Source organism: Trichomycterus rosablanca, chromosome 5 (assembly GCF_030014385.1).
Source record: "Trichomycterus rosablanca isolate fTriRos1 chromosome 5, fTriRos1.hap1, whole genome shotgun sequence".
NCBI classification, from domain to species: domain Eukaryota; kingdom Metazoa; phylum Chordata; class Actinopteri; order Siluriformes; family Trichomycteridae; genus Trichomycterus; species Trichomycterus rosablanca.
In genome coordinates, this window is record NC_085992.1 from 29,800,600 (window position 1) to 29,820,401 (window position 19,802).

At 40.1% G+C, this 19,802-nt stretch overlaps 1 protein-coding gene across 1 annotated transcript in view; it reads right to left on the reverse strand.

The window, feature by feature from the left end:
• LOC134315046 (CUB and sushi domain-containing protein 1-like) overlaps positions 1–19,802 on the reverse strand; it is a 739,302-nt gene that overhangs the window by 164,544 nt on the left and 554,956 nt on the right. The window contains exons 28-29 of the mRNA XM_062995960.1: positions 15,591–15,729; positions 12,364–12,551 (exon numbers count right to left, since the gene is read on the reverse strand). Of these exons, the coding sequence (XP_062852030.1) occupies positions 12,364–12,551; positions 15,591–15,729 (327 nt within the window). The remainder of the gene's footprint in view (positions 1–12,363; positions 12,552–15,590; positions 15,730–19,802) is intronic.

Genomic DNA, 19,802 nt, shown 5'->3' on the forward strand with positions numbered 1-19,802 from the left:
TTAGGAAAGGTATCAATGATGTATTATCTACCTTACTTGAGCTGTAAGTACACCACACACACACTTTTTCGGGTGAAGAATATATATATATATATATACAGTGTATCACAAAAGTGAGTACACCCCTCACATTTCTGCAAATATTTCATTATATCTTTTCATGGGACAACACTATAGACATGAAACTTGGATATAAGTTAGAGTAGTCAGTGTACAACTTGTATAGCAGTGTAGATTTACTGTCTTCTGAAAATAACTCAACACACAGCCATTAATGTCTAAATGGCTGGCAACATAAGTGAGTACACCCCACAGTGAACATGTCCAAATTGTGCCCAAAGTGTCAATATTTTGTGTGACCACCATTATTATCCAGCACTGCCTTAACCCTCCTGGGCATGGAATTCACCAGAGCTGCACAGGTTGCTACTGGAATCCTCTTCCACTCCTCCATGATGACATCACGGAGCTGGTGGATGTTAGACACCTTGAACTCCTCCATCTTCCACTTGAGGATGCGCCACAGGTGCTCAATTGGGTTTAGTCCATCACCTTTACCTTCAGCTTCCTCAGCAAGGCAGTTGTCATCTTGGAGGTTGTGTTTGGGGTCATTATCCTGTTGGAAAACTGCCATGAGGCCCAGTTTTCGAAGGGAGGGGATCATGCTCTGTTTCAGAATGTCACAGTACATGTTGAAATTCATGTTTCCCTCAATGAACTGCAGCTCCCCAGTGCCAGCAACACTCATGCAGCCCAAGACCATGATGCTACCACCACCATGCTTGACTGTAGGCAAGATACAGTTGTCTTGGTACTTCTCACCAGGGCGCCGCCACACATGCTGGACACCATCTGAGCCAAACAAGTTTATCTTGGTCTCGTCAGACCACAGGGCATTCCAGTAATCCATGTTCTTGGACTGCTTGTCTTCAGCAAACTGTTTGCGGGCTTTCTTGTGCGTCAGCTTTCTTCTGGGATGACGACCATGCAGACCGAGTTGATGCAGTGTGCGGCGTATGGTCTGAGTACTGACAGGCTGACCTCCCACGTCGTCAACCTCTGCAGCAATGCTGGCAGCACTCATGTGTCTATTTTTTAAAGCCAACCTCTGGATATGACGCCGAACACGTGGACTCAACTTCTTTGGTCGACCCTGGCGAAGCCTGTTCCGAGTGGAACCTGTCCTGGAAAACCGCTGTATGACCTTGGCCACCATGCTGTAGCTCAGTTTCAGGGTGTTAGCAATCTTCTTAAAGCCCAGGCCATCTTTGTGGAGAGCAACAATTCTATTTCTCACATCCTCAGAGAGTTCTTTGCCATGAGGTGCCATGTTGAACATCCAGTGGCCAGTATGAGAGAATTGTACCCAAAACACCAAATTTCACAGCCCTGCTCCCCATTTACACCTGGGACCTTGACACATGACACCAGGGAAAGACAACGACACATTTGGGCACAATTTGGACATGTTCACTGTGGGGTGTACTCACTTATGTTGCCAGCTATTTAGACATTAATGGCTGTGTGTTGAGTTATTTTCAGAAGACAGTAAATCTACACTGCTATACAAGCTGTACACTGACTACTCTAAGTTATATCCAAGTTTCATTTCTATAGTGTTGTCCCATGAAAAGATATAATGAAATATTTGCAGAAATGTGAGGGGTGTACTCACTTTTGTGATACACTGTATATATATATATATATATATACAGTGTATCACAAAAGTGAGTACACCCCTCACATTTCTGCAGATATTTAAGTATATCTTTTCATGGGACAACACTGACAAAATGACACTTTGACACAATGAAAAGTAGTCTGTGTGCAGCTTATATAACAGTGTAAATTTATTCTTCCCTCAAAATAACTCAATATACAACCATTAATGTCTAAACCACCGGCAACAAAAGTGAGTACACCCCTAAGAGACTACACCCCTAAATGTCCAAATTGAGCACTGCTTGTCATTTTCCCTCCAAAATGTCATGTGACTCATTAGTGTTACTAGGTCTCAGGTGTGCATAGGGAGCAGGTGTGTTCAATTTAGTAGTACAGCTCTCACACTCTCTCATACTGGTCACTGAAAGTTCCAACATGGCACCTCATGGCAAAGAACTCTCTGAGGATCTTAAAAGACGAATTGTTGCGCTACATGAAGATGGCCAAGGCTACAAGAAGATTGCCAACACCCTGAAACTGAGCTGCAGCACAGTGGCCAAGATCATCCAGCGTTTTAAAAGAGCAGGGTCCACTCAGAACAGACCTCGCGTTGGTCGTCCAAAGAAGCTGAGTGCACGTGCTCAGCGTCACATCCAACTGCTGTCTTTGAAAGATAGGCGCAGGAGTGCTGTCAGCATTGCTGCAGAGATTGAAAAGGTGGGGGGTCAGCCTGTCAGTGCTCAGACCATACGCCGCACACTACATCAAATTGGTCTGCATGGCTGTCACCCCAGAAGGAAGCCTCTTCTGAAGTCTCTACACAAGAAAGCCCGCAAACAGTTTGCTGAAGACATGTCAACAAAGGACATGGATTACTGGAACCATGTCCTATGGTCTGATGAGACCAAGATTAATTTGTTTGGTTCAGATGGTCTCAAGCATGTGTGGCGGCAATCAGGTGAGGAGTACAAAGATAAGTGTGTCATGCCTACAGTCAAGCATGGTGGTGGGAATGCCATGGTCTGGGGCTGCATGAGTGCAGCAGGTGTTGGGGAGTTACATTTCATTGAGGGACACATGAACTCCAATATGTACTGTGAAATACTGAAGCAGAGCATGATCCTCTCCCTCCGGAAACTGGGTCGCAGGGCAGTGTTCCAGCATGATAATGACCCCAAACACACCTCTAAGACGACCACTGCTTTATTGAAGAGGCTGAGGGTAAAGGTGATGGACTGGCCAAGCATGTCTCCAGACCTAAACCTAATAGAACATCTTTGGGGCATCCTCAAGCGGAAGGTGGAGGAGCGCAAAGTCTCGAATATCCGCCAGCTCCGTGATGTCGTCATGGAGGAGTGGAAAAGCATTCCAGTGGCAACCTGTGAAGCTCTGGTAAACTCCATGCCCAGGAGAGTTAAGGCAGTTCTGGGAAATAATGGTGGCCACACAAAATATTGACACTTCAGGAACTTTCACTAAGGGGTGTACTCACTTTTGGTGCCGGTGGTTTAGACATTAATGGCTGTATATTGAGTTATTTTGAGGGAAGAATAAATTTACACTGTTATATAAGCTGCACACAGACTACTTTTCATTGTGTCAAAGTGTCATTTTGTCAGTGTTGTCCCATGAAAAGATATACTTAAATATCTGCAGAAATGTGAGGGGTGTACTCACTTTTGTGATACACTGTATATATATGACCACCTCCTTGTTTCTACACACTGTCCTTTTCATAAGCTCCATTTTCCATATAGAAGCTTTTTGTACTTCTACAATTACTGACTGTAGTCCATCTGTTGCTCTGCATGCTTTGTTATCCCCCTTTCATGCTTTTCTTCAATGGTCAGGACTCTCCCAGGACCACTTCAGAGCAGGTATTATTTGGGTGGTGGATGATTCTCAGCACTGCAGTGACACTGGCATGGTGGTGGTGTGTTAGTGTGTGTTGTGATGGTATGAGTGGATAAGACACAGCAATGCTGATGACGTTTTTAAACACCTCACTGTCACTGCTGGACTGAGAATAGTCCACCAACCAAAAATAAATCCAGCCAACAGCGCCCCGTGGGCAGCGTCCTGTGACCACTGATGAAGGTCTAGAAGATGACCAAGTCAAACAACAGCAATAGACAAGCGACCGTCTCTGACTTTACATCTACAAGGTGGACCAACTAGGTAGGAGTGTCTAATAGAGTGGACAGTGAGTGGACACGGTATTTAAAAACTTATATCTACTGATACAACCCTCCACTTATCTGAGAAGCCTCGCAACTGACACACGCCCCCCTCAGACACCTGTGCAGTACCGACTGCATCTTTTCACCTGCATGAGGCGAGTTCATTTGCGGATCAGCCCTGTGCACGGAGAGCCACACCCTGATCAGCATTATTCCTTAACTCTGCGCAGGCACCATCAGTCAGCCAGCAGAGGTCATAACTGCACCAGTTATGAGAAACCCTGGTCCAGCTCATCCGACCTTGTGAACAACAGCCAGCTGAAATTCGATACAATGTATTCGAAATCCCAGTTCTGGTGTGCTAGCGTGCATCACCTGAACGGCCTACAAATATATATTTTTAATGAATCTTTTTAAACGGCGCTGTTCATTCAGCATGTTTGGAGTGCTAATAACTGACAAACAGCAGATAGCAAATTATGGATTTGCTTACAGACTTTTGCTTACGGTATTTTGAGCCAAATGTGTTTGTGTCAAGTTATATTTAATTCAAATGTGTTTGTCAAATTACATTTTATTACCTGTAATAAATAATAATAATAATTTAATACCTGTAACTAATGACCAAAAACAGCCACTACAATGCATGAACTCTCTTTCAGCTCAATCTGAAAATAATCTAAATAAAATTGTAATCTTATATGTATCCTAAAATAAAACCGACTGTCAACAATATCCTAAAATTTGGTAAATTGAAACAGATCTTTGCCATGTTGCCGAGTTTCAAAAAAATAATATTCAGAATATGGGGCGCGTCTGGGTGGTACAGTCATCTACTGCCCTAGCCCTCCACTGCTGAGACCTTGAGCTCTCAAAGTAGAACACTGGCTAAGCTATTGACCCGGATGAGAACTAAAACAGGCACAATTGGCTGTGTCTAAGAGAAGTGTACCTAATTGCTGCTGCAACTGTGACCTTTCCTGGCTAGCCGAGACACTCACAGGAGAGATGGGGAATGCACAGAGCAGCATGAGTGAGTGAACGCATGTCAAAGGGGGTGCGTGATACTTCTGGTTAGAGCAGTGATAGGAATTACAATCAAGGAATTGAAAACAACTGGATTGTGAGGGGGAGATAAAATTAGAATGAATAATTGAATAAGATTTGAATTAATAATTGAATTCCTTCCTTTACAGCTTTTGTATGAGTGATTTAGATGACCTTGAGTAGACTACATATCTTCTGTTAGGCTTGGCAAAGACGTGATGTGCAAAGACACAAACAGTATACCATGGCTCAGGTAAAGGAAAAAATAAATAAATTAAATAAATTAAATTAAAACAACCATAGTCACAAGGCTAGTGCATCTGAAAAAAAGCTACATTACGTCCTAGGGGAGGACTGTGCTGTGAACACTGAATTGCTTTGACATTTCATAAGTGCACCCTGAAAAACAGAGAAACACAATTCGCCTCCGAAAAAAATTAGTGTGTGTTCAGGTAAAAAGGTTAATAATATTAGGAAATGAATGCACAGTGTTTGGTTTAATACACTGCTTAAAATCACTTAAGAGCATCCAGGCTAATGACAAAATGGCTGTTGCTGCCAAACACTTAATGTGCTGTTGATAGATGCATGCAGTCTTTACCTAAATGTGAGGTGTTAAAATATTAATAAAATGACATTTAAATTATGTATATTAGTTTATGTAATGTTACTATTAGTGACTGTTAGCGTATCAAATGAAATGAAACTTGGGCTTTTAAAAGCAGTCTATGAATTCTATAAGTATCACTTTCTTCCTTATTAATGATTATTCTAAATAGAAAGCACAGCTACGATAGGATGGATAACACCATCCATACATATGACATATTAATATTAATATCCTCAGGTAAAGCAAAACATTGTTTCACTTTACAGTGTTTTGGAAAAGTGCTCAGTTCACTACATTACACAATAATTTTAATAATACATAAATTTGTAGTACAATTTTTATAAAATAATAAAATATTTTTTTTATTTTAATAAGGCTTTTTATTTTAATAATACATACATTTTTAATAAATTTTTTTACAAAATAATATTGTTTTTTACTTTAGTAAAACTTTTTATTTTAATAATACAAAAATGTTTAATACAATTTTTTATAAAATGTTTTTTATTTTATTTTAATAAGGCTTTTTATTTTAATAATACATCAATTTGTAATAAAATTTTTATTAAAATAATAAAATATTTTTTTTATTTTAATAAGGCTTTTTATTTTTAATAATACATACATTTTTTATAAAATTTTTAATAAAATAATAAAATAAGAAGGTCCTGGGTTCGATCCCCAGGCGGGGCGGTCCGGGTCCTTTCTGTGCGGAGTTTGCATGTTCTCCCTGTGTCTGCGTGGGTTTCCTCCAGGAGCTCCGGTTTCCTCCCACAGTCCAAAAACATGCAGTTAGTTTAATTGGAGACACTGAATTGCCCTATAGGTTAATGTGTGTGCGTTTGTGTGTGTGTGTCTGCCCTGCAATGGACTGGCGCCCCGTCCAGGGTGTTACTGTGTGCCTTGCGCCCATTGAAAAGCTGGGATAGGCTCCACTAACCACCAACCCTCCCACAACCTTAACTGGATAAGCGGTTAAGACAGTGAGTGAGTGAGTGTGCACCAATTATTTTACTGTCAAATTATCTAAAATAAATAAATAAATAAAATACAGTAAAAAATAAATGTGTTTCATTTGCCAGAGAAAAAATCTTTAGGTCAAAACATTGACCCATAGAATACTGCCAAAACAGTCCCTAAGGGGCCAGGTCTGCATAATTGTTTTAACCCTAACACATATCTAAACGACATTAATTACTGTACACAACCACTTTCTGCCTAGCTCCCATCAGAACTTTGTGAAAAGTATTTATGTACCATTTTTGCACCATTATTGCAGCATCATGTAAACAATCACAATGATTTTTATAACCAGATGTCAGCTATTTCATTTTTGACAAGTTCCCAAGTTCTTAATGAGAAATCATGTCTGATTCACATGTGTATGCTTTAGAAATGAAAGTGCCCAATATTACAAGTATTGGCTTGTGAAGATAATGTATATGGGAGGAAAAAGGGTTCAGGGTGGATACTTTTCCAAGGAGCCGTACCTGATACAGTATCCATTACTCATCTAATGATCAACATAATCAAAGACAACACATTTAGAAACAGATTTTAATAATAAGAAAAATGAAACTCATTACGGATTGCAGTTTACTCCAAGAATATAAAACAGGGGCACTACTTCCATTGCTATCTATTCAACATTTAATCTAACCTGATTGCCCAAGCATGCATTAGTTTTATTGATCACATCAGGTAAAATAAGGTGTCACAGAGAAAGAACTAAACAGAACTAAGCTACACCTGTTTAGTAAATCACCACAATAAAGCACCTACATTTGTAAGCTGAGGAAGTGACCTTTTTTTTCTATTCCGCTACACCAGACTGGTCAATGCTCCTAGAACCAGGCCTTTAATTAAAGTAGCCCTGAAGGTATAATTTAAAACCATTAAATTATCGATGGTATTGTCCAAGGAACTACTAAAAAAAGACCCTTATTAAAGATATATAAATATGTTTATTCTAATTGCAATACCCTTATCGCACAATGTCATTCCCACCTTAGCTTTAGTGTTCTACAATATTAAATACAACACTACAATATTACTAAAAAGAAAGACATATTAATACATATTAATTTTTAATACTTAACCAAAACCCTTTTTTCCTCTTTTTCTCTGATTTCCCCGCCCCCAATTTTCTCCCTAGTCATATCCAATTACCCTGATTGCGTTACGCTTCACCTCTACCGATACAAACCTCCACTGCTGACTGAGGAGCTTCGCAACTGACACACGCCCCCTCCAACATGTGTACAGTACCGACTGCATTTGTTCACCTGCACGAGGCGAGTTTATATGTGGATCAGCCCTGTGCACGACAGCTACACCCTAATCAGCATTATTACCCAACTCTGCGAAGGCGCAATTAATCAGCCAGCAGAGGTCGTAATTGCACCAGTTATGTGAAACCCTGAACAACAGCCAATCGTTGTTTATGTACCCGCCCAGCCCAGCCCAGCCAGATGTCAGAGCTGAGATTCGATACAATGCAGTGGCGGCTGCTGGTCTTTCAAAGAGGGGAAGCTCATTGTCGGCTTACATCATAAAATTTGTCAATTTATTTACACATAAATTCTGCCCTTCGTTCCTTCTCAAGAAAATGGCCTGTGATCCTATTGTACCAAGTAGGCGTCTTTTCCAGGGACTTGACCAGTGTCCTGAAACAAATACTATGAGTGTGTTTTATTTACACAATGAACAATGGAAATGGTCAAGTAATTTCATCAAGCAACTACCAAGAAATGGGTTGCAGTTTGTCTTTCAACTTCACTCGCAAAATCTGCGATGGGACTGAAGCTCCCAGTGATTAAGTGACGTGTAGATCTCAAAATAGCTGTCAATCAAAATGGGATTCAGCCTTTCGACTGATCCTCCAATCATCTTGCAGAAGCTCAGCGTCCAGACCACAGCTCCATTCACCCCCAGAGACGCTCAGCGTCCGGGGGCGGGACAAAATCGTGGCATTTATCCAATGACCAGCGAGTTTCGAAGCAATGAAAAAAACCGTTCCATGCAGTCCCATTGAAGTGAATAGACGCTCAGCTTCTACGGGCAAATGCATTGACGCTACGGGAGTTAACAAAATCGAGTCAGTTGATTTGTGATAAGTAGCTGATTCTGAACGAACTCGTCTTCGAGATAAACGTGTTCTAACGCATTTGTAGTCAATGAAATGTTAACACAACTGTACATATTTGACCATTTAATTTTTGCCATTTTAGGGGAAGCTGAGCTTCTCTTGCAGTCTTAGAGAAATCGCAGCTGATACAATGTATTTGAAATCTCAGTGCTGGTGCGCTAGCGTATTTTACTGCTGCGCCATCTCAGCGGTCCTTACCAAAACGCTTTTTGATGCTATACTGTATGTAATCTACACTATATTTACATTTACATTTTCAGCATTTAGCAGACGCTTTTATCCAAAGCGACTTACACAATGAGCAATTGAGGGTTAAGGGCCTTACTCAGGGACCCAACAGTGGCAACTTGGTGGTGGCGGGGCTTGAACCGGCAACCTTAACCACTGAGCTATCACTGGCCCATTATGGTTTGGGTGTTTTAGCCACAGCCTTTGCTAACAGATGTATAAAATCAATTATATGCTTAAAAGTTTTGGCAACAGTCCCCTTTACATTCCAGAATGACTTTGTGCCCAAAGTCCTTGAAGCACATAAAACATGATTTGACATAGAGAATCTCCAGTGGAACTCACAGAGCACTAACCTTAACCTCACTGAAAAGCTTTGAGATGAATTGGAAAGTCGACTGCAAGCTAAGTCTTTTAATCCAATATTGGTACTTGACATCACAATCTCTCTTTACACACGAATCTGTGTCTGCTGCAGGCACTGTCAATTACGCCCGCAGAATCTCAGCGCTGGTGTGCTAGCGGAATATCCTGCTGCGCCACCTGGGCGCCCAAAGCTTTTTATCTCACACTATTTAGATATCGTGGTGGAAAAACTCTGTTGGTGACCTAGGACAGTGGAAGATTCCACCGTTAACAGAGATTTCTTAGCTAGAACATAGGAAATGGTCTAAAACAGCTAGAACTGGGTTTTGGACGTCATACAATGCAATTGACGCACTTCTTATCATGTACACCATGTACACATCCGGTATCATTCTGTTGTAGCAGTATTCTTGGAATATGAATATACTTCTAGTGTAAATTAATATTGTTCTCACAGTAGAACGAAAATTAAACTGCAAATATTATTATTATTAATAATAAAAATAGTAATATGTATTAATAATTGTTTCACTATGAATATATATATATATATATATATATATATATATATAACTATATATATATATATATATATATACTGTATATATATATACTGTATATATATTAGGGCTGTCGAAGTTAACGCGATAATAACGCATTAACGCGACCTCAATTTAACGCGATTAAAAAAATTAGTGCCATTAACGCAAATTCTAGTTCATGTTGACACTTGACTGGTAGAACAAACGTTTTAATGTCGGACTTGCCACCGTTTTTCATTTGCGGTTTGTTAACATAATGTAACCGATCGTGGTAGTGATGTACTTGCATAATAAAGAAATAAATACACGCTATATTCACAAGTTGTCGGGAGCAGAACACTTTATTACACTTAATTAACTTCTTCTTCTGTACCGAATACCGGAAAGCTGAGTCGAGCACGTTAGTTCATGAACTATGGAAGCCCCAAAGGGTCAAAACACACTCACTTCGTGTAGAAACGTCCATCAAACCATCGTCACGATACAACCACAGACAAGTCTGATACAATAACTACACCTTATCCCACCTAACGCACCGCTGATCTACAGTGTTTGCTGATGGAGAAATTCTAACCTACAATCTGACATTTACTGCCTAGTATGTGAGTGAATAAAACTCCCTTACAGTTTTCTCTTGTCCCAGCAGTTTTTAACATAAGTACATTTAGCATAAAATGTGTTCACCATTTTAATTGTAACATTTCACTTAAAAATCCTTGTTTTCTATAACATTTACACAGATTTTTTTTAATGCGATTAATCGCGATTAACTATATGAAATTCTGAGATTAATCGCAATTAAAAAATGTAATCGTTTGACAGCCCTAATATATATATATATATATATACTGTATATATATATACAGTATATATATATATATATATATATATATATATATATAGAGAGAGAGAGAGAGAGAGAGAGAGAGAGAGGTAGATGTAAAGTCAGAGGCGATCGCATTGCTCATCTATTGCTCATCTTCGAGACCTTCATCAGTGGTCATAGGACGCTGCCCATGGGGCGCTGTTGGTTGGATATTTTTGGTTGGTGGACTATTCTCAGTCCAGCAGTGACAGTGAGGTGTTAAAAAACTACATTGGCATTGCTGTGTTTTATCCACTCATACCAACACAACACACACTAACACACCACCACCATGTCAGTGTCACTGCATTGCTGAGAATGATCCACCACCCAAATAATACCTGCTCTATAGTGGTCCTGTGGTGGTCATTACCATTGAAGAACAGCATGAAAGGGGGCTAACAAAGCATGCAGAGAAACACATGGACTACAGTCAGTAAGTATTTGATCCCCTGCTGATTTTGTAAGTTTACCCCCTTACAAAGACTTGAACAGTCTGTACTTTTTATGGAAGGTTTATTTTAACAGAGAGAGACAGAATATCAACAAAAAATCCAGAAAAAAAAACATTAAATAAAAGTTATAAATTAATTTGTATTTAATTAAGGGAAATAAGTATCTGATCCCCTACCAACCAGCAAGAATTCTGACCCCCACAGACCGGTTATGTGCCCTGTATAAAAGACACCTGTCACAGAATCAGTTTCTTCCATTCAAATCTCTCGACCACCATGGACAAGACCAAAGAGCTATCAAAGGACGTCAGGGACAAGATTGTAGACCTGCACAAGGCTGGAATGGGCTACAAGACCATCAGCAAGAAGCTTGGTGAGAAAGAGACCACTGTTGGTGCGATCATTCGAAAATGGAAGAAATACAAGATCACAGTCAATCGCCCTCACTCTGGAGCTCCATGCAAGATCTCACCTGGTGGGGTAAGAATGATTCTGAGAAAGGTGAGGTCAGTCCAGAATTACACGGGAGGAGCTTGTCAATGATCTCAAGGGAGCTGGGAGCACAGTCACCAAGAAAACCATTAGTAACACACTTCGCCGTAACACGGCGAGTGGAGTTGATGCCAAAAAGCTCAATTTTTGTCTCATCTGACCACATCACATTCTCCCAAGCTTTCTCTGAATCATTCAGGTGTTCATTGGCAAACTTCAGACGGGCCTGTACATGAGCCTTCTTGAGCAGAGGGACTTTGCGGGCACTGCAGGATCTCAATCCATTACGGCGAATGGATTGAGCAGCAGGGGATTGAGCAGCAGGGGATCAAATACTTATTTTCCTCACTGTATATATATATATACATACGTATATCAAAAAATTATTAGTATTCTAGTCTTGATAATGGTGATTTAAGCAATCCATTCTGATCAGGATCACCTCAGATTTAGAACACTAGGCGCAATGCAGGTATACAGCCTGGACAGTAAGCCAATACATATCACATTTCCTTAGTCAGACCTGAGGGAAGTTTAGTGCAACCAGTCTATGCTTTTGAGAAATGACAGAAAATCAACACAGGCAGCAAGCAGAGACAAGAATCAAACCCTTATTCCCAGGACCCTGGAAATGTGCAGCTGCAGCACTGGCCACTATCATATAATAAAAATGTCACGTATCAGCACATGCCTACCAGCAACAGAACTTTGACAAAATCATTTATTTAAGGGTAATTCATTAAAGCTGTGAACGTATAGATGACTTGCCTTTGTACTCGATAGCAAAGCCAGACATGCCGAGTGAGGCGTCACTGCGGAAGGCCAGGAAAAGGCTATTTCCGCTGCTCTCAATACGCTCCGGTGCCTGATTACCCTGCAGACTGCTGATCAGGCGGCCGTTGGAGTCTTCACCCTCATAGACATGCAGGAAGTCATAGCTTGGCTCCATGTTAAAGCTGCACAATGAGAAACAGAAAGTTCAAGTGTTTATCATCAAGACAATGATTGCTTAAACTGCTGGTTGTGTTTTCAGGCCCTTTTTAGCATAAATATGAGGGATCTTCAAAAAGTTTCCACACTTTTATATTTTGGTTGGAAACAGTGAGGGCGGGAGGAGTAGTAATCGGTCATGTCTGAGGGACTGAGAGAGCTTATAGTCCAGCTTTAGTGTCATCTGATTTCCACCTTTTTTGGGCCACTTAAAGAAGCTTTAAGAGGAAGAAGATTTTCATGTGATGATGTGAAAGCAGCGATGCATCAGTGGTTACATGCTCAACCAAAAACATATTTTGCTGATGGCATTAAAAAGTTGGTATGACGGGCGCAGCAGTAAAAACACATGCTGGAACCAGAGCTGGGATCTCTAATACATAGTATCGAATCTCAGCTCTGCCTGCTTGCTAGGCTGAGCAGCCACATGAACAACGATTGGCCCGGTGTGTTTAGATATGGGCGGGAATAAGCCGGAGTCTCTCTCTCTCTCATGACTGGTGCAATTACGACCTCTGCTGGCTGATTGATGGCGCCTGCACAGAGATGAGAAAAGAGTGCTCTCAGGGTGTGTCTCTCTGTACACAGCGCTAAGCTGCACTGCACTCGTCAAAGTGTAGGTGATAAGATGCATACGGCATGCTGCCCACGTGTCGTAGGGGCGTGGGTTAGCTTCGTTCTCCTCAATCAGATCAGGGATCGGCATTGGTGGAGAGGAAGCATGATGCAATTGGGCAATTGGACGCGCTTAACAAAAGCTGGTATGACGCTGGGAAAAATGCATCTAAAGGTGACAATGTAGAAAAGTGATGTCATTTCTTTTTAAAATTCCTAATAAACAGAGTTTAAAAAAGTGTGGAACTTTTTGAAGAACCCTCGTAAGTTGCCAGTGTTAGATAAAGTGGCCAAACAAAAGTTGGTAGAGAAAGTAATGAGGGATACAGCTGATTCATCAAACTTCTTCTGGAATTAGATAAATAATTAGTGAATATGAATCTGCTCTGGATGGGTTTTATTCCTCACATTAGGAGAGCATGACGTGTCTAATCATAAAAGTGCAGATCTGATAAACAGTTTTAACAAGAATAGTGTGAACATTTTCATTAAGGACTCAAATCAGGTCTAATCTTCAACACGTCAATGTTTTCAGCTAGTGAGTCACAACCAAAATGTCATCAATGGATCAGTTTTACAATGATAAGCCAAAACATTAGGACCTAAAAAGCTGTAAGGCATATTTTGGCATTACAGGCAGTGAACACTTGTCTGACTATCATGTTTTCACCTAGGGGCTTGATGCTGCCCATATCTGCTGTATTTAATATGCTATGCTATAAGTATTAATTAATTATAACTTCATACATTTGCAAATCACCCAAAATGTTGGCTTATGTACCTTTCACTGATAACAGTCTGGATGGTTCCTTTAGTTTTTATCATAAGGAACTTGACATCCAATTTTCTGAAATGTGAACACAGCATGTTTCCAGTCTTCCTATTAACTTTTTATCCAATATGAGCTCAGGCTTAAAGAACTTAGCAGTGCATCTGCATAGAATTGATGTTTGTCTTTTTTATTATTATATAATTATAGAGTTTTAGGATATGTTTCTAAATGCAGCTGCATACTGTGTTCAGTGACAACGGTTTTCCGAAGTACCCCAGAGCTCTTGTGGCTATATTTAGCACAGTAGCTGAGGTTTTGCATTTAATGCTCTCTGAAGGCTCAATGGTCAAAGATTTTCTGATTTCCTTGAACCTTTTAACAATATTATGTATGGTAGATGTTAAAAGACTTAAATTATTTGTAATTATGCTATAAGAAATATATTTTTAACTAAATAATAATTCTCTCACAAAATTTGGCACAAAGTTGTAAACTGAGTCTTTGGTAGATCCTTCTTTTATATCCAATTACATCCAATCACAAATTACCAATTTATCAGGTTATTGTATAATGATTAAAAACAATGTAACAGTCTAAAACAATTAAATAGTCAATTATGAAATTTTGTTTATACATATATTTATATATTTTTTTTTTTACTCCAATATTCCCCCCAATTTTCTCCCTAGTCGTATCCGATTACCCTGACTGCGTTATGCTTCACCTCTACCGATACTACCCTCCACTGCTGACTGAGGAGCTTCGCAACTGACACACGCCCCCTCCGATGTGCATGTGCAGTACCGACTGCATATTTTCACCTGCACGAGGCGATGCGGATCAGCCTTGTGCACGGAGAGTCACACCCTGATCAGCATTATTCCTTAATTCCTCTGCGCAGGCGCCTTTAATCAGCCAACAGATGTCGCAATTGCACCAGTTATGAGGAACCCTGGTCCGGCTTACCCACCCTGTGAACAACAGCCAATCGTTGTTCATGTAGCCGCCCAGCCCAGACGGATGGCAGAGCTGAGATTCGATTTAATGCATTTGAAATCCCAGCTCTGGTGTGCTAGCGTGTTTTACCGCTGCGCCACCTGAGCGGCCTTACACCTCCATTTCAAAAAGCATTCTCACTTTGCATAATTTGTTTCACACCTGCCTAAAACTTTTGCACAGTACTGTATGCCAAGCTTTTATAAAATGGTCTAAAATTCCACTTTGTCATCATGCAAGTCTAATCAACAGCAACAAGAACATTGCAGATAAAAGGGCCATAACACTTACCAAAACAGTGGTTTAAATACCTTTAACCTGAACTGTAAATTATGTGTTTATTAATAACAAAAAAGGATTTGTTTGGATAGAATGTTTTGTCCTTTTAATTGAAAATCTGACCAGAGTTCCATCCAGAGAGTTCACTTTTTTCTAGTAACTGTATGCTAAATAAATAAATACATATCTTTTTACATAAGCAAATAAAAAGCTTGATTTTAATATGATACTATGGCACCAGGCATTAATAGATGTCATGACACAACACCATAACACCCACTTGCCCTATGACCATCTGCTAGCATTACACTTAATGGCCCCCAGCTGAGTGTAAGCACATTACCTTTTAAAAACTAGAGCAATGACAAAGTCCGGGTTGACTTTTATTCTCCAGTCACACTCTTTTCCCGGCGGGTAGGGCTGAGGGTAGTTCGGTGATAGAATTACCCCAGCAGGTCCTGTCACATTGCCTCCACAGGTAGCTATCACAACAAGGAGAGTGAAAGTTAGAGATAGAGGAAACTCTTGAACACATACACATAAACTCACACACAAACACACACACACACACACTGTTTGCAGAATTGATTACACACTGATTACTCTTGGTTCATTATCCAAAGGATAATAACGCTGAGTAACAGGTGAACAATTCTGCAAAATAAAAAGGGCAATGGTCGATAAAACAGGTGCAATGACTTATCCAAAAGATTAATGAAGCTCAATACAATTCTTTGAAAAAAAAATGTAAATGTCACCTCTAAAATTCATTTGTTTGTTCATATTCAATATACACTGATCAGCCATAACATTAAAACCACCTTGTTTCTACACTCACTGTCCATTTTATCAGCTCCACTTACCATATAGGGGCGCTTTATAGATCTACAATTACTGACTGTAGTCCAGCTGTTTCTCTACATATCTTTATAGCCTGCTTTCACCATGTTCTTCAATAATCAGGACCCCCACAGGACAACCACAGAGTAGATATTATTTAGGTGGTGGATCATTTTCAGCACTGCAGTGACACTGACATGGTGGTGGTGTTTTAGTGTGTGTTGTGCTGGTATGAGTGGATCAGACACAGCAGCGCCACCACCATTGAAGAACAGCATGAAAGGGGGCTAACAAAGAATGCAGAGAAATAGATGGACTACAGTCAGTAATTGTAGAACTAAAATTGCTTCTATATGGTAAGTGGAGCTGATAAAATGAACAGTGAGTGTAGAAACAAGGAGGTGGTTTTAATGCTATGGCTGATCGGTGTATGCTTCATCTAGGTATGTGTCATAATGGGTCTGGTTCTACCCACATTGCAATATGTGCTCGCAATGCATCTGACGTTCTATCTTACAATTCACGTAGGCTGTTACAAAAACACTCAAACCTGTTCTGCTTCAGGTGCTTAACAGCACTTACTGTGCTTAGCTTAAGGTACTTGACAGTGCTAACTGCGTCCTGCTTAAGGTGCCTGACTACAATCTGCTTGACTTTGCTAAAAGAACAATGAGATGCTTATAGAGATACACAGAGGCAAAAGTGAGCTCTGGTTAACTGTGGTTCTAATCTAAAGACTGAGAGATCTTTTTTTGTTATTATTAAGCATTTTTTTAATTATTATTTTTATTTACACTGATCAGCCATAACATTAAAACCTTGTTTCTACACTCACTGTCCATTTTATCAGCTCCACTTACCATATAGCAGCACTTTGTAGTTCTACAATTACTGACTGTAGTCCATCTGTTTCTCTGCATGCTTTGTTAGCCTCCTTTCATGCTGTTCTTCAATGGTCAGGACTCTCCCAGGACCACTACTGAGCAGATATTATTTGAGTGGTGGATCATTCTCAGCACTGCTGGAGTTTTGAAACACCTCACTGTCACTGCTGGACTGAGAATAGTCCACCAACCAAAAATATCCAGCCAACAGCGCCCCAGGGGCAGTGTCCTGTGACCACTGATGAAGGTCTAGAAGATGACCAACTCAAACAGCAGCAATAGATGAGCGATCGTCTCTGACTTTACATCTACAGGGTGGACCAACTAGGTAGGAGTGTCTAATAGAGTGGACAGTGAGCGGACATGGTATTTAAAAACTCCAGCAGCGCTGCTGTGTCTGATCCACTCATACCAGCACAATACACACTAACACACCACCATGCCAGTGTCACTGCAGTGCTGAGAATCTACCACCACCTAAATAATACCTGCTCTGTAGTGGTCCTGTGGGGGGGTCCTGACCATTGAAGAACAGGGTGAAAGCAGGCTAAAAAGGTATGTAGAGAAATTGAAGTTCTACAATTACTGACTGTAGTCCATCTAAATGCTTCTACTGGTAAGTGGAGCTGATAAAATGGACAGTGAGTGTAGAAACAAGGAGGTGGTTTCAGTGTTTTTATTTATGTATTTATTTTATTTTATTAATTTTTTCAGCAACTGAGCCCTTGTATAATTAGTTTCAAAGTGGTCATTCTTGGGTTGCATTGAATGCATTGTTAGAATGCATTGTTGCATTAGTAATAAGCATTAAAAAAAAAAATCTGCTGTATTTCAGAAGGAGAAGACTTTATGAAGTAGTCTGACTCTCTCATCGTTAATACAAGATGTTGGCCAAAAAAATAGTACAACTGTGGATGGAAATACATGCTGAGACATTGCATAAGGTTGTCAAAACAATGTCATGGTGAAGGCAATGTTTGTTTATTCAGTAATCTACACAGGTAAAACGGCAAGATGGAAGCAGGAAGGGGATATATGCGAATAATCCATCTTTGATTCCACTGAGCACTCAAAGGGTTTGAAAAACAAACCAAAACAAAATATTCGATAATAACTATAGCATACCAGGCATCCTCAACCTGGTAGTACCATCCTCAGTCAAAATGCGCAATCGCAAATGCCTCAAACCACACAAGGCTGATTTAACACATTACTATGTTGGAAAGTGTGTCAGGACACAGTACATAATGCAATGAAAGCACAGACTGCATTTTGTAGGAACCGTTGCATCTATATTTCTTTAATTTTCTTCTGGTTCAATAAAGCATCCACTCATCCATCCATATCCATCCATCCATCTCCATACATTCATATCCATCCATCCATCTCCATCCATTCATATCCATCCATCCATATCAATACATCCCTCATTATATCCATATCCATCCATCCATCCATATCCACCCATTCATATCCATCCATCCACCCATATCCATCCATCCACCCATCTCCATGCATCCATATCCACCCATCCATATCCATCCATCCATATCCATCCATTCATATCCATCCATCCATCCATCCATCCATCCACCCATCTCCATCCATCAATATCCACCCATCCATATCCATCCATCCATATCCATCCATTCATATCATTCATCCATATCCATCCATCCATCCACCCATCTCCATCCATCCATATCCACCCATTCATATCATCCATCCATATCCATCCATACATCCATCCATATCTACCCATTCATATCCATCAATTCATATCCATCCATCCATATCTATCTATCCATCCATATCCATCCATATCTACCCATCCATCCATATATATCTATCCATATCTATCCATCCATATTTATCCATCCATCCATCCATTCATATCCATCCATTCATATCCATCCATCCATCCATATCCATCCATATCTACCCATCCATTCATCCATATCCATCCATATCCATCCATATCTATTCATCCATATTTATCCATCCATATCTATCCATCCATATCCATCCATATCTATCCATCCATCCATCCATCCATATCCATCCATTCATATCCATCCATCCATCCATATCCATCCATATCTACCCATCCATTCATCCATATCCATCCATATCCATCCATATCTATTCATCCATATTTATCTATCCATATCTATCCATCCATATCCATCCATATCTATCCATCCATCCATCCATCCATATCTATCCATCCATCCATATCCATCCATATCTGTCTGTCTGTCTGTCTGTCTGTCTTTCTTTTAGGTTCAGAGCGTTAGTGTGCTTGTCCCTGGCATTTTATGACAGAGCAGTTTACTAGAAATCTTGCAGAGCCAGATCTAACAAACATTTTTGACATTTTTAGCCCTACATTCACTTTAACATGAAAACTGCCATAAGAAAGTGTAAACAGCCTCAGGACTGATGTTTTAAGAGTCTTTTGGCCCTGTAAAACATGTTAGGTATGTACAACTGGAAGTGTGCTTAAACTACACTGGCCTTGTGTTGCTATTTGTCATCAAGGTGTCTTTTCAGTGGAAGATGGTCAATGCCATAGAGGAAAAACACAATTGCAGTTTAAAGGTAACTCAATTCAGCAGGTAAAATGTGAATAAGATAAAAGCTTCTATCAACATAGCTGCAGATGATTTATATCTGGTTTTGGGAGGCCAATGACATGCAAAATTGGCCACGTCAAACGGCATAGACTTAGTTAAGCAATGCAAATGTGTGTTTTGCTCAGGTTGAACATTGTTCTAGTCTGCTAGCTCACCAATAGAGAGCTTAAACTCAAATCTCAGCAGTGCTACCAG